At 47.6% G+C, this 13,245-nt stretch overlaps 1 protein-coding gene across 1 annotated transcript in view; it reads right to left on the bottom strand.

The window, feature by feature from the left end:
* Positions 1 to 13,015, bottom strand: part of SFXN5 (sideroflexin 5) — a 60,029-nt gene extending 47,014 nt beyond the window's left edge. Inside the window, exons 1-6 of the mRNA XM_029963730.1 lie at positions 12,993 to 13,015; positions 11,662 to 11,716; positions 9,598 to 9,623; positions 4,944 to 4,997; positions 3,123 to 3,179; positions 2,212 to 2,277 (exon numbers count right to left, since the gene is read on the bottom strand). Of these exons, the coding sequence (XP_029819590.1) occupies positions 2,212 to 2,277; positions 3,123 to 3,179; positions 4,944 to 4,997; positions 9,598 to 9,623; positions 11,662 to 11,680 (222 nt within the window). The 5' untranslated portion in view covers positions 11,681 to 11,716; positions 12,993 to 13,015. The remainder of the gene's footprint in view (positions 1 to 2,211; positions 2,278 to 3,122; positions 3,180 to 4,943; positions 4,998 to 9,597; positions 9,624 to 11,661; positions 11,717 to 12,992) is intronic.
* Between the last annotated feature and the right edge of the window lie 230 nt (positions 13,016 to 13,245).

Here is a 13,245-nt window from a genome sequence, read left to right as displayed (position 1 = left end):
CCCCCCTCAGCTACATCCATGGATCTGTGGAAAGCTCCTGCCTCCCTGTAACAATATTCTGACCCCCAGAGCTCTTCACACTCACCAAGGGAATTCCAGTGGATCTGGTGGCACAATGGTGGCACTTGCAAGAAGGCAAAAACACCCTCTGGCAGGAGGATTTCCCCTTGCATGAGGCTGAAATGCTGCAATTTTATCATCTGCATGTCTCAGGGGAGCTTTTCACTCTGCTTTCAACATGAATGTTTCTCACAGCACCACTGATGGTCCCCCCTGCACTTTGAACACGTTGTTCTGCTCCAACTTCTTTGCAGGATCTGAGTCAGCCTTGGAGGAACCAAAGATTTCCAAGACCTGCACCAGCTGTCCCAACACGGACACCTCTCAGTGGTTTCCTTACCAAAGCTCCTCAGGGTGCCAAAACTCTGCCAACACGACTCCTCCGGGTCTCCTGCCCCTCTAATCTGCCCCTGTTGCTGAAATGGAGAGGAGCATTAATGCCAACAATGTGGAATTTTCATCCCTGGAGCCGTGCTGGGGGTTGGGAGGCAGGTTGTGAGTGGCAGCAGCGTGTCAAGCCGGAGAACTTCGCTTTAGTAATTCACAGGGTGGGAAAATGCTGAACTAAGGACTGAGGAGGACACTCAAGGTCTCCCATGGAAGCTGTGGATGGAAAACACAGCGCTGAGGTTGGTGGGATGGGGATTTGGATTATACTTCAGCTGGAAAAGCGTGGATTGGCGTGGGAACAGCTCCGTGGGGTTATGAAGTGTGGGAGCTCACACCGACGCCAGGCTGGGCTGTGCAGGGTTAATTCTGCAGTGAAGGGGTAACAGGGGGGACACAGAGCAGGCCAAGCCAGAAACACGGAAAACTATCCAGCAGATGTGTATCCAATCAAATGGACAGTTCCCCCTCAAAACCTCAAGGCACTTCAACAACTCTACACCCTTTGCAAAGTTGTCTGGCAGCTGTGCAAGAAGCAAAATCAAATTTTCTGTGGCTTAAGAAAAAGGAAAAAATCTCAGACAGGGGGGAAAAATATCACTTTTTGGTGTTTGCTGTGGGATCCTTAATGTTCCAGCAGGAAAGGTACAACCTTTTACTTCAGAGGCTTATTTGAAAACCCGATGTAAGAAATAACTTCCATGAGTTGCTCCTGAGAAAGGTCCCTGTCCCTTTGGGAGTGAGCTGACCCTGCTACCAATGTCAACTTGTGCTACTGGGAAATAGGAGTGTTAAAAGTCAAGAGACAATGATTTTAGTGATGTTAAAAGCTCCTCTCCTAACAGGTTACTTCAGATATGACTTTAGAGGAGGCCACGGAGCTGTTCCAAGGGCTGGAGCTCCTCTGCTCTGGAGCCAGGCTGGGAGAGCTGGGGGGGTTCCCCTGGAGAAGAGAAGGCTCCAGGGAGAGCTGAGAGCCCCTGGCAGGGCCTAAAGGGGCTCCAGGAGAGCTGGAGAGGGACTGGGGACAAGGCATGGAGGGACAGGACACAGGGAATGGCTTCCCAGTGCCAGAGGGCAGGGATAGATGGGATATTGGGAAGGAATTGTTGGTTGGGAGGGTGGAGAGGCCCTGGCCCAGGTTGGGCAGAGAAGCTGTGGCTGCCCCTGGATCCCTGGAAGTGTCCAAGGCCAGGTTGGAGCAACCTGGTCTAGTGGAAGGTGTCCCTGCCCATGGCAGGAGGGTGAGACTGGATGATCTTTAAGGTCCCTTCCAACTCAAACCATCCCATGATTCCATAATAAGATCTGAGCACCGTTTCCAGCTTGAAAAATGTCCACAGGCAAAAGATGCAATTCCGAGCACTGTGGATCGAGGTGCCAACCCAGCAGGAGAACATCTCCAGAGTCCTGCCTCTCTTCAGCACCTCAGCTGCCACACCATCACCCTGCAGCCTCAAAGTGTCCATTTCAATTTGGAACAGGTAAATTCACCCCCAGTTAATGGATAATTTGATAATTTGAGTTCACGGGGCAGCAAAGCCACGGCGCAGGGAGTTCTGGAAGCACTTAGAAGTCTCCCTCCGGGGAAAAGCTTTGGCATGCACGGACAGACACACCTCAGGGTTACAATATTTCTGGTTATGAGGGCTGAATTCTGTCAATTAAAAGGCAAAAACATGCTTGGCAACCCAAACAAGCATCTCCAAAGCACCGCGGCGCCGCCGCAAGTCACGAAATAAAGAGATATAAAGCGTTACCCACTGCTATTGAGACAGCACTTATGACAGCTCCCAAGTAGCCCTGGATGAACTTGGATGTCGGAGAAGGCTTTGGAAAGAAAAAACAAAACATATTTTCAGTAAACAAACTTCTGGTTATTAAAATGCAACCAAGTTTTTTCGGGGTTGTTTGGTTTTTTGTTTTTTTTTTTGGTTGGTTTGTTTGTTTGTTCTGGTTTTATTTGTTTTAAAGCACAGACAGGTTGAATTTTGTCATATTGTTCTGTGACACACGGTCTGTCAGCAAGCAGAGAGGCAAGAGCGAGGGAAACCGTGGCCCCATGAGCGAGGTTAAAGGGAATGGAAAATTAATTGGCATCAGAAAATTATAATAATAGCAGCTCAAAGGGAGGACGGGAATGAAATTCAGCAAATGGTACCAAATTAGCATTTTTACCCTCTAGTGCTGAACCCCAAACTCGCCACATTAAATATTTTGTCTCTGAAATGTTATCTCGACGAGCTGGACGGTTTCCAGCTTGGCTTCCCACATCCTGACACGGGATGAATGAAGGCTAAGGGAGAAGGAGGAGAGTGGGAGCAGCCCCGCCACTTCCCGGCAGCGCAGACGAGGCCCTCGGGAGCCGGCAGCGTGCTCACGGAGACACCTTGTCCTGTCCCAAAAACCCCCAACACCACTTTGCTCTGTGCTCATTTGCATACCAATTAAACCATCCCACCCCAGCCTGAACCACGACCTGGCTGAGCTCGGAGGCACCGAGTGACGCCGAGACCCTCGTGCTGCTTCCAGCTGAGGGGTTAAACTGGGAGCCTACACAGGAGAATGGCCAAGCTATAAATTCCTCACGGAGTTTCCATTAACAGGGAAGAGACAGGGCTTCTGTTGCCGTGTCAAAACAGCCCCGACGCGCCACATATGTTGGGTCTCCTCACCTTTGTCGCGTTGCGGTTTGCATAGTTGACGCAGGCGTTGTGGCTCTGATTCAACCACTAGAGAGGGAACAAGGAGAGACAGGCATCAGCAGGACTTCAGGAAAACAAATGGACCTTCTATAAATGTGGGAGTTCTAGGGGGAAAATTCACCTCCCTGGTGACGAAGGTTTGCGGATGGTCTGTGTGTGGTTTAATGGCCTTCAAAGTGAGGGGCAGGAATCTCTCAGTGCCCAGAGGGCAGCTCTGCTCTCCTGGGAGCTTGATGTGCAACTCCTCTCCTGGCCCAGTCCACCTCCAGTGACACCTCAGTGCTACTGATCTTTATTTTCACAAAATCACAGAATCATTTGGGTTGGAAAAGAACCTCTGGGATCATCGAGTCCAACCTGTGACCCATCACCACCCTGTCACCCAGCCCAGAGCACTGAGTGCCACGTCCAGTTGTTCCTTGGACACCTCCAGGGATGGGGATTCCACCACCTCCTTGGGCAGCCCATTCTAATGTCTAATCACCCTTCCTGTGAAGAAATTCTTCCCGATGTCCAAGCATCAAATCCATCCTGCTGTTGGGACGTAGCAGGAAGCCCAGCAGCCGTTTCATCAGTCACTTATGGAGCTCCAAGTTTCTCACACAGAGGGTCATGGGAGGCTTCAGGTGAGGAACAGGAGATGAGCAGCTCTACCAGCTTATGGATACAGATGGCATTAAAGTGGCACTGGAACAGAGAAGCTGTGGCTGCCCCTGGGTCCCTGGAAGTGTCCAAGGCCAGGTTGGACAGGGCCTGGAGCAACCTGGGCTAGTGGAAGGTGTCCCTGCCCACGGCAGGGGGGTGGAATGAGATGGTCTTTGAGGTCCCTTCCAACCCAAACCATTCTGTGATTCCAACACAAATGTCTAAAAACAGGTGGGAGGAGCTGCCTGCAAAAACCTGGAGGAGCCAGGATGTCTCCCCCAGCCACTCTCCCACTCCCAGCAGGTGAAGCCACAGGGCACAACCTCCAGCTAAACCCACCCGACCACAAGTTACCAGCACCTTCCGACAGATTCTCGGCTCTGCCGTGCTTTTAACACACCAGGCAGATCCCACTCTGCTCTGATGTTCCTCAACTGCATAATTCCCTATCGTCACTTACACTGCAGACAATAAAAAGACATTCACCACCGAAAATAAGGCTGAAAATAACTTGTTCCTCCGTCTCAGTGAGTGCTGAAATCGCACTGAAGTGGCGTGTTTACTATGGATATAACTCATTCACGTGCACACCTCCTCCCCTTACTCCTAATTCCCAGAATTTTAGTGGGAAATTACACCAACACCTCCCTACACACAGACTATTTTTTTCCCCAAAGCTCCTGCAGCGAACTGAAAGCAGAGGTCCTTGGCTTTGCAATGCACAGCTATTCCCAAAATTCCTGGGAATGGGGCCTCCTGTCACCCCTAGCCCTGCACTTCCAAGGGGAGCTCACCAGGGAAGATCCAAACTACACGACAGGGTGTCCACAAATCAGCGGACGTGTCAAAATTTTCTTTCTGTTTACATTTACACCTGTACCAAATGGGTTCAAAAAGCTGATTATGAAATTTTGGACCATTTTGCCACTTCCTTTGTGATGGCAAAAGCAGCTGTGGGATAAAACGGACCCATATATTGGTTTATGGTCCCTCCCAGACCTACCAAACCCTTCCCTAATTATATCCAGCCACATCCTCTTCCTAAACCACGACCAGAGCAGAACAGCCACGTGCATCAGTTTGTCCTCCAGGCAAAATTCCACTTTCCTCTCCCCTACATTCCCCACCCATCCCAGCAGGTGCTACCTGCCAAAACACAGTGGATGCCAGCGTCTGGTTGGGCAAGAGGAGACCAACAACCTGCAAGAGAAGAGATTTTCCCATCAGTAAATGCTCTTTTGCTTTGCTCTCAGTGCTCTTCCAGGCATGCAAACAGCCAAGCTTATTTCTAAGCTTGAATAAATCCATCTTCATTTGTGGCTTTATTTAATTTTAGTTATTGAACTTCCCATCAGCCTCTTGCCTCTCAGTTTTCCAGCGGTGATGTAACTGCCCATGAAAGCTTTGCATCTTTAATTACTGCTTGTAATACACCTTGAAAATACTCTGGCAGCAAAGATCAGGTCGTTAAAATACAATCAATTCCTTAATCCAGGTATTTCTGGAGGAAAACACAAACGTTGCCTGAAGGCAAGAGTTCAAAGTTGTCACTACTGGCAGCGAACGGGGGAGAGGGTTTCCGATTTTCCTTTGGCACATTCCCTGTTTGAAGCACAGGAAAGAAATCCCATTTGAACATCTGAGGACAGGAATGCCACCTGGAAGCACATGTGCTCCTGTTTGGGAGCCTGGATTTTGTTTTAAGAGCCTTGTTGATGTGTCATACCCTCAGCTGTGAAAACTCCTGCCTGGGTTACGAGCCCGGGGTGACGATCATCGTCTCCCAGAGGCTTCCAGCAGCTTGTCCCAGCACATCTGGCCAGATGTTCCCAGCTGCTGCCTGAATTGAGATGCCACAGGCTTTGCCAGGTCACCCATCTGAGGTCACACAAGTGTATTTTTCCTGTAGAAGTCCTCAGAACGTCCTTGGGACGCGTCTCACTCCACCACATGGACACACCCTCTGCAATCCACTAAAGACCCATCTGTGACACACAAACTGCCTTGTTTTATGGCAGTTTTTCCTGTTTCATGGCAGTTTTTCCTGTTTCATGGCATTTCCCCCTGCTTTATGGCCACTTTTTCCCTATTCTATGGCAATTTTTTCTTTCAGAGCACGAGAAGTCGAAGGAGAGGAAAGGGGTGCAAAGCAAAGGGACTCCCAATGATAAACCCAACAAATGAGGACGGGATGACGAGTCCTTGGGTAAGAGACAGGTAAGATCAGCTGCTTCCTAACACCACTGTCATTTTATCCCCTCCTGTGCCTTAAATGCCTGCTGTTTTCTGAAGAAGACTGTCGCAAAATCGCAAGGAGCATAAAGACTGAGCAACTCCTCTTAATTCCAAACACATTTATTTTCAGGACACTCACGTCTCCGAGGCATCTGGGCAAGAAGGCTGTGAGCTCATCCCCACCCTCAGACCATCTTCTCCACCGTTTCCCTTTCACTCCTATTCCTAAAAAAAACAAAAAAACCCCGCAAGAAAAACTTCCCCGCCGGAGAGCCCTGAGAGAGCAAGGCTGAGCTGGAGCCACCTCGGCACATCTGCAGCAGCATCAGTTGAAGAGGAGGCAACTTCAACCCCTCCGGGAGGGAGAAATACCAGCGAACAAAAGGGTAGCGGGGTTGGGCGGCCTGATTTCGTTCGCATCTCTCCTTTTTTCTCCTCCTCCTCCTCCTCCTCCAGCTTTTCCTCCCACAGCCTTTGGTGAAGTTGCAGCTACTTTTTTGTGCGCTGGCCAGGCGCCAGCCTGTGCGAGTTACACTAATTTGCCGCTTCCATTCAGCGGCCAGAGCTCGTCATTAATTACTCCGTCGCCGCTCGCAGCCAAACGAATTCAACAGGCGAGGAACCTCCTCACCCCCGGGAGTGACTTTCCCCCTAAAGCCAGCGGGATAATGAGGCTCCGGAGGAGCGGGAAGACGGCAGGCAGGGACTCACATTGTCAAGCTGAAGGCTGAGAGCCGAGGGGGTGGGGGTGGGGGGAAAGGAAAGGGAAAAAAAAAATAAAAATAAAAAAAATAATACGGGAAGGAAAATAAATAAATAAAAAAAAAGAGCACCCAAAATCTGTATGACTGAAAGAGGCACGTTTAAATGCAAACTCTCCATATGTGCAAGAGTCTGTCAAGAAATGTACAATTTCACTTTTAATTACTGTCAGGGGAAAAAATAACTAAGAAGGAAAACAAAATACATGGGAGGAAAAAAAAAAAAAAAAGAAAGGTTCTAAACACTAGAGAAGTATCAGCCACGAAATTTAATTGGTGATCAGGTGTGAACGTCCCTTTATGGCCCCAAAGCCAGGGCCAAAGCCACTGCTTGGACATCTGTCAGCTCTGAGCAGCCCAAGCTCTTCTATTCCAAACCCCAAATCCAAGAGTCATCTCACCCCTAAATTAACCTGGGTCTTCAAGGGCACCTTAAAACCTCATCAAGACCGTCCCGGTTTTAAATGGATGGGGAAAATAAGGGAGCTGAAAGCTGTGAGTGGCAGCTGAGCACAGCTGGGGCGTCTGCTCCCTCTTCACCGCCCGGGTTTGAGGCTGAATTTCCTAAACCCGGAGAAATCTTCCTCCCCTCGGAGGAGGAAACACAAACCCAGGGTAAAAGGCTGGGTAAAAGGCTCCAGCCCAGCAGCTGCTTTACACCTCTCACCCCTCCAGCACAGGGAGATAATTCCAGTGGCTGGATTTGCTCCCTCCCGGGCTGAAAATGGGCAAAATGGGTTAAAGCCAAACTCTCCCTACATTTACATCCCATCCTGTCCCCACAAGTGATCCCGGGGTCAATCCCTGAAACCTGGCACAGAAAGGATGGAGGCTGAAGGGAAAAGCAAACAGTTGTAACCGAGGGAAGAGCAAACAGGATTTGGATGTGTCAGGGGAGCCGCCGCCGGGGCCAGAAAAGAAACGATTATTTTAACAAGCCCTTAATCTCTTTCACAATGAGCTCAACCAGACTGAATTATTTTGCATCGGCTAACCGGGGGGGGGGGGGGGGGGGGGGGGGTTTGGAAATAACCCCTCCCCGGGCACAGCCAGCAGAGTGTATTGACTGATGGGCCCTAAACCTGCTCATACACACCCCGAGCACGTCTCCACGGGGGGGGTTTCGTTGACCCCCAACACCAGCAGGGCTCTGCGGGCAAGGACGGCCAGGCTGGCTCAGCCCGAGCCCGGCACAGCCTCTCTTGAGGAAATCCCATCCCCCCCTATGTGAAATACAAGACTCAAACTGTTTTTATGCCGGAGCAGGCTGCCAATTTTGTCACTAAATTTCACAGATCGATTGGCATAAATGTTACATTTTAATTTTAACATTTGAAACGTTTGGGTTTTTTTTATTTTTTTTCCTTCTTCTTCTTCTTCTTCTTTTTTTTTTTTTTTTTTTTTTTTTTTTAAATGAAAAGAGGTTCCAGTTTATCCTTTTCAGATAGTGAAATTGGGCTCATCTGACAGCTCTCGGCTCCTCTGACAGCTCTGGATTTGGGCCGATTTCATTGTCAATTTGATCGTTAACTCATTTTTGTTTAACCTTTTCTTTTAAAATGCCCCACACAAAGTTGCCACCAAACCTTTAGGCACCACAACAAATAGCGACAGCCACGATGGTCCCTGTTTTTAGGACTTCCAATCTTGTTAACACCCTTTGGGAAGAGGTTGTTACCTTTAACCCAGTCTAAGCCACGGTCCACTGGGTCTAAGAAGATTAAATTTAGTGTATTTTCCTCTTTGAACCATTTTAATGAGTGATCCAAAAAGCTGAACCACGAGCTGGTGGCTTTGAGGATCAACCACCTCCTGACACCAAATTTTGGGGCAAAACTCTGGGCCTCAGTTTCCCCGTTCCCACAAAAACGGGGTTGATGAACCGTTCCTGTTCCCGAAGACCAGCTGAGGTTTCAGCAGGAGGAAAACAGGCAGAATTATCTCCCTTCTGGCTTTTGCTATCGAGAGCACCCGAAGGCTTAACAAATCTCACAATAACAAGTACAAACTCCCAACACCCTCAGGAATAACCCCAGGAAAACGCTCAGGGATTTAATTAATCAAGACGGGAGCGCACGACGCCGGCCCCGCCGTGCTGGAGCTCGTCACGTTTGGGAAGAGACTTGTAAATCATGTAAATGTGAAATAAAAGTGTCCAAAGCTGAGAGCTGAGAGTTGCAGAAGTTGCATTTTGCAGGCGATGAGCTCAGCTTGGTCTTCCCTTTCCAGAGGGAAAGATGAAGACGTTGGAGGAGGCTGGGGGAACGATGTTGAATAGATCAAGAACCTCAAGCAGAGGTTGGGTTAAGAGATAAATAACCTGACACAGAATAGATAAATAACCTGAAAATATTAATAGATAAAGAGCCTCAAGCAGAGGTTGGGTTAATAGATAAATAACCTCATACATAATAGAAAAATAATCTCAATATATTAATAGATAAAGAATCTGAAGCAGAGGTTGGGTTAAGAGATAAATAACCTCATGTATAATAGATAAATAAATTTAATATATTAATAGATAAATAATCTCATAATAGATAAATAACCTCAAGCAGAGGTTGGGTTAATAGATAAATAATCTCACATACAATAGATAGATAAAATCAATATATTAATAGATACAGAACCTCAACCAGAGGGTGGGTTTTACATGATTAAACCCTTGTTAACATTAAGTGGGAAAGGTGGGAATCCTGTGGGAACATTTCACGAGGTGAGAAGGTGGAATGTGGAGAATTGTGCTAAAAAATGCATTTCTTGGTGCTCACAAACAAAGTGGGGAGAGATGTTAAAATACTTACGATGGGTGTTCCAAAGGGAATGTAACCTGTTGAGAAAAAAGAGGTTTAATGAGTTTTAATAAGTGATTTTGGGATGGAAAAAAAATCCCACCTAAGACATGTCTCAGTTTAGGGAAGAAGCCACGAGCTGCTCTCACTTCACCACCTCCACCCCACCACGGGGACATCTCAGACCTACAACAACTGGGAGCATCCTCCTGATCTCTGTCCCATCTCCTTCCCATCCTTTATTTGCTTTTCTCGGGTTCTAAGGGTTTCCCTAAAACTCCAGCCATCTAGATGGAAAAGGTGACTCCAGCAAACCCACTCTGGGCCTGTTGGAACTTGAGAGGGCGTCGTGTTGTTGAGCTGGACGAGGCAGCCCCACCTCACATCAGCAGAGCACAGGGATGGGAGCTCAGAGCAGGACCTGCTCCATTGGCACCTGGAGGAGCCAGATCCTGCCCTGGTGGTGCTGACTGAGCTGACCCAGTGGATTCCTGCCATGGAAAGGGGGAGATCCTGCCCCCCTTCCCAGGCTCAGGCAATCTGTTCCCTCCCTCGTGCCAGCTCTGTTGCTCATCAGACCCTCCCACAACCTCCCCCGACCCAGCTGAAAACTCTCCAGCTCCTTGTGCCCCTTCCTTTCCTGTTGAGCCTGGTCCCAGCAGGAATAGCATCCTGAAGATGCTCATGAAGCCACCTAAGAAGCTGCAGAGCCCATCCCAGGTAAGGAGCAGGACCATGACACCCTAAGTGGGACCTCCCTCTTTCACCATCTGCTTCATCCACCTCTCCACTGGTGAGGAGAGCTCATTTATTTCGAGGTGAGGTGAAAAACGATGGGGCTATAAGCTGAAGAAAGCGTATTTTCATCACAGAGGAGAGAGGGACTATTTTAATCCCAGGTGGAGGTTAAAGCTCTCTAATACAGAGACAAGTCTTTACCCCAAATCTTACTGAGCGCCACGAAAATCAAACATTCCTTCACATTTTTCCCCCGCTAAGTCTGCCAATTTCTGTGCTAATTATAATTCATCTCTCTGACTTCCACTAGAAGGTCTCAGAGCATTTTTCCAATATTACTGAATTAAACCAACATGGATCCAAGGAAAGGGCTGAGACCTGAGAGGAAGAGAAACTGGAAAGACAAACATGGAGCGAGGCAGCAAAGCGGTGGGTCCTGGAGTCTCTCCTCTCCACCCTCAACATCATCCTTCTCCAGGGAACTGGAGGACAAAACCCACCAACCCTGTGATTTTTTTTTTCCCCTGTGCCCAGTATTCAGGAGAAGATGCTCCACCAAAAAATATGGGAAAGGTTCTGTTTATTTAAATAGATCTGTCGGGAAGGGGCGGATTCACAGCTGTGTTTAACCCACAGCAGAGGCAGCTGTGGACTTGGGAATGGCAGCCCAGTTAAGCCATGGAGAAGCTGATCCTCCCTGGAATTCCAGTGCCATGGCTGTTAGGTATCATCACTCGTGGAAAAAGAGGGCTCATGCCATGTATGTAACATCATATATGTTGGGCGTGAGGTTCTGCCATTTCCTACAAAATTAAAATGCCCTAAATAGTGACAGATGCCTCAAAAATGCTGGAAAAGGCACTGCCTTGAGTCCATGTGAGAACAGGAATTTCCTCTCCCCTTCATGAGGAAAGGAGGAAATGTTAAGGAAATAAGGAAAGGAGAGGGAAGGACAAGAAAGGGAATAAGGGAAAGGAAAGGAAAGGAAAGGAAAGGAAAGGAAAGGAAAGGAAAGGAAAGGAAAGGAAAGGAAAGGAAAGGAAAGGAAAGGAAAGGAAAGGAAAGTAGGAAAGGAAAGGAAAGGAAAGGAAAGGAAAGGAAAGGAAAGGAAAGGAAAGGAAAGGAAAGGAAAGGAAAGGAAAGGAAAGGGAATTATTAAGCACTAGATCTTTCAGAGACAATTATCATCCTCATATTCCTTACTTGCAAAGGGATTTTGGTGTTGGAATTACTTTCTGATCTTGGTCTAAATGTTCCCAATATGCAATTCAAAAAGAGGGAGAAAAAACCCCAACATTTTGTACAAATTCCCAGTAAAATTAATGGCACAAACCATACCTGACATTCGGAAAGGCATGAAGATGGTCTCGTTTGTGTCGGGATGGATGATGGCCTGTAATAATTTAGCACAAATTAATCACTTAGAAGTAAATAACTTAACCTGAAATACAAAGAGTGGCTCTTTCTTGGTTCTATAATGTCCCTAAAGGCCACCCACTGCTGTACCTTAACCCCCAGCAGGGAAAAGGGGAGGGAAAAGGAAAACTATTTTCTGGCCCTGCCTGTTTTCAGCATCTCCACTGAGGTGCAGATCAATGTCCTGGCTGAACCTCTGCCACAGGAAAGATGGGAAAAGCCCTCGGTGTGGCAGAGGGATGGGCAGGGATGTTGGTTCAGGAGGGGATGAGGATATAAATCACTTTATTCTGAGGAACATCTTTCCCACCTGCAGATGTGGATTCAGTTTGAGAAACATCTCCTACACCTGTAGGTGTGGATTCAGCCTGAGGAACATCTCCCACATCTCCAGGTGGGGATTCAGTCTGAGGAACATCTCCCACACCTGCAGGTGTGGATTCAGTCCAAGGAATATCTTTCCCACCTGCAGGTCTGGATTTAGTCTGAGGAACATGTTCCCAATCAGTCTGAGGAACATGTTCCCCATCTGCAGGTCTGGATTCAGTCTGAGGAACATCTTCCACATCTCCAGGTGTGGATTCAGTCTGAGGAACATCACCCACATCTCCAGGTGTTGTAGGAAGCCTGAAATGCTTCTCCAGGATGAGATGGGATAAAACCACACAGGTATGACCCACTTTAGATGTCACCATAAGGGACATGCAAATAAAATCACACACAGGATTCAGATTTGCCAGATAATCTGACTTTTACGGATATCCACAGCTCCTCAGCCAACTCAGGTGGCTCTGGACAGCCCAAATTCCATGGAAATCCTAAATCTGGCTCATTTGACCCATTTTTTACCCAAATTTTCCAACGAGCCCAGGATGCTGCACTGGCATTAAATGGCTGGGGATGAAAAATCAATTCCCAAAGGATCCAGGACCGCAGAGGAGGAAGGCACAGCCACGAGCCTTCCCAAAGAACTGTCAAACTATTTTCAAAAGACTGGAGACAAGAAATCTCTTGACTAGACAGGAAGGAGAAAATGAAGACATCAAAATATATAAATATATTTATAAAAAAAAAAACCAACTCCGGCTCTTTGGTGGCAGAGTGTTCTCTGCATTTACATTTCCATGGCAAGGCAAAACAGCAACTGGCAAAGGGAATAACAGAGAAGAGGAAAAAGGGGAAAAGCTTAGGGAAAAGAGGGAAAAGCAGTAAGAGCTGAAAATAACAAGGAAATATTAAAAAAAGTGTATTACCTGTTTGATTTTTTGAGCTCCCCACAGCTAGAAAAATAAAAGAGAATATTAAATTAAAAAAAAAATTAAAGTGTAGTTTTATCCCAAACCCCAAAGATTCACCTTTTAGCTGCTGGAGTAAATGAATGTGAGGGATTGGTACAAAACACTCGTTTTCTGCATCCTTGCAGGATGTATTTAAAGATCCTTTACACGCCCCGAGCTCCTCGAATCTGCGTGGACAGCGAGACCAGCAAGGCAGAGACAATGTTTT

The sequence above is a fragment of the Manacus vitellinus genome, unplaced genomic scaffold, assembly GCF_001715985.3.
Source record: "Manacus vitellinus isolate BGI_N305 unplaced genomic scaffold, ASM171598v3 scaffold_61_pilon, whole genome shotgun sequence".
In the NCBI taxonomy this organism is placed as follows: Eukaryota; Metazoa; Chordata; class Aves; order Passeriformes; family Pipridae; genus Manacus; species Manacus vitellinus.
This window is presented reverse-complemented; position numbering and strand designations above follow the sequence as displayed.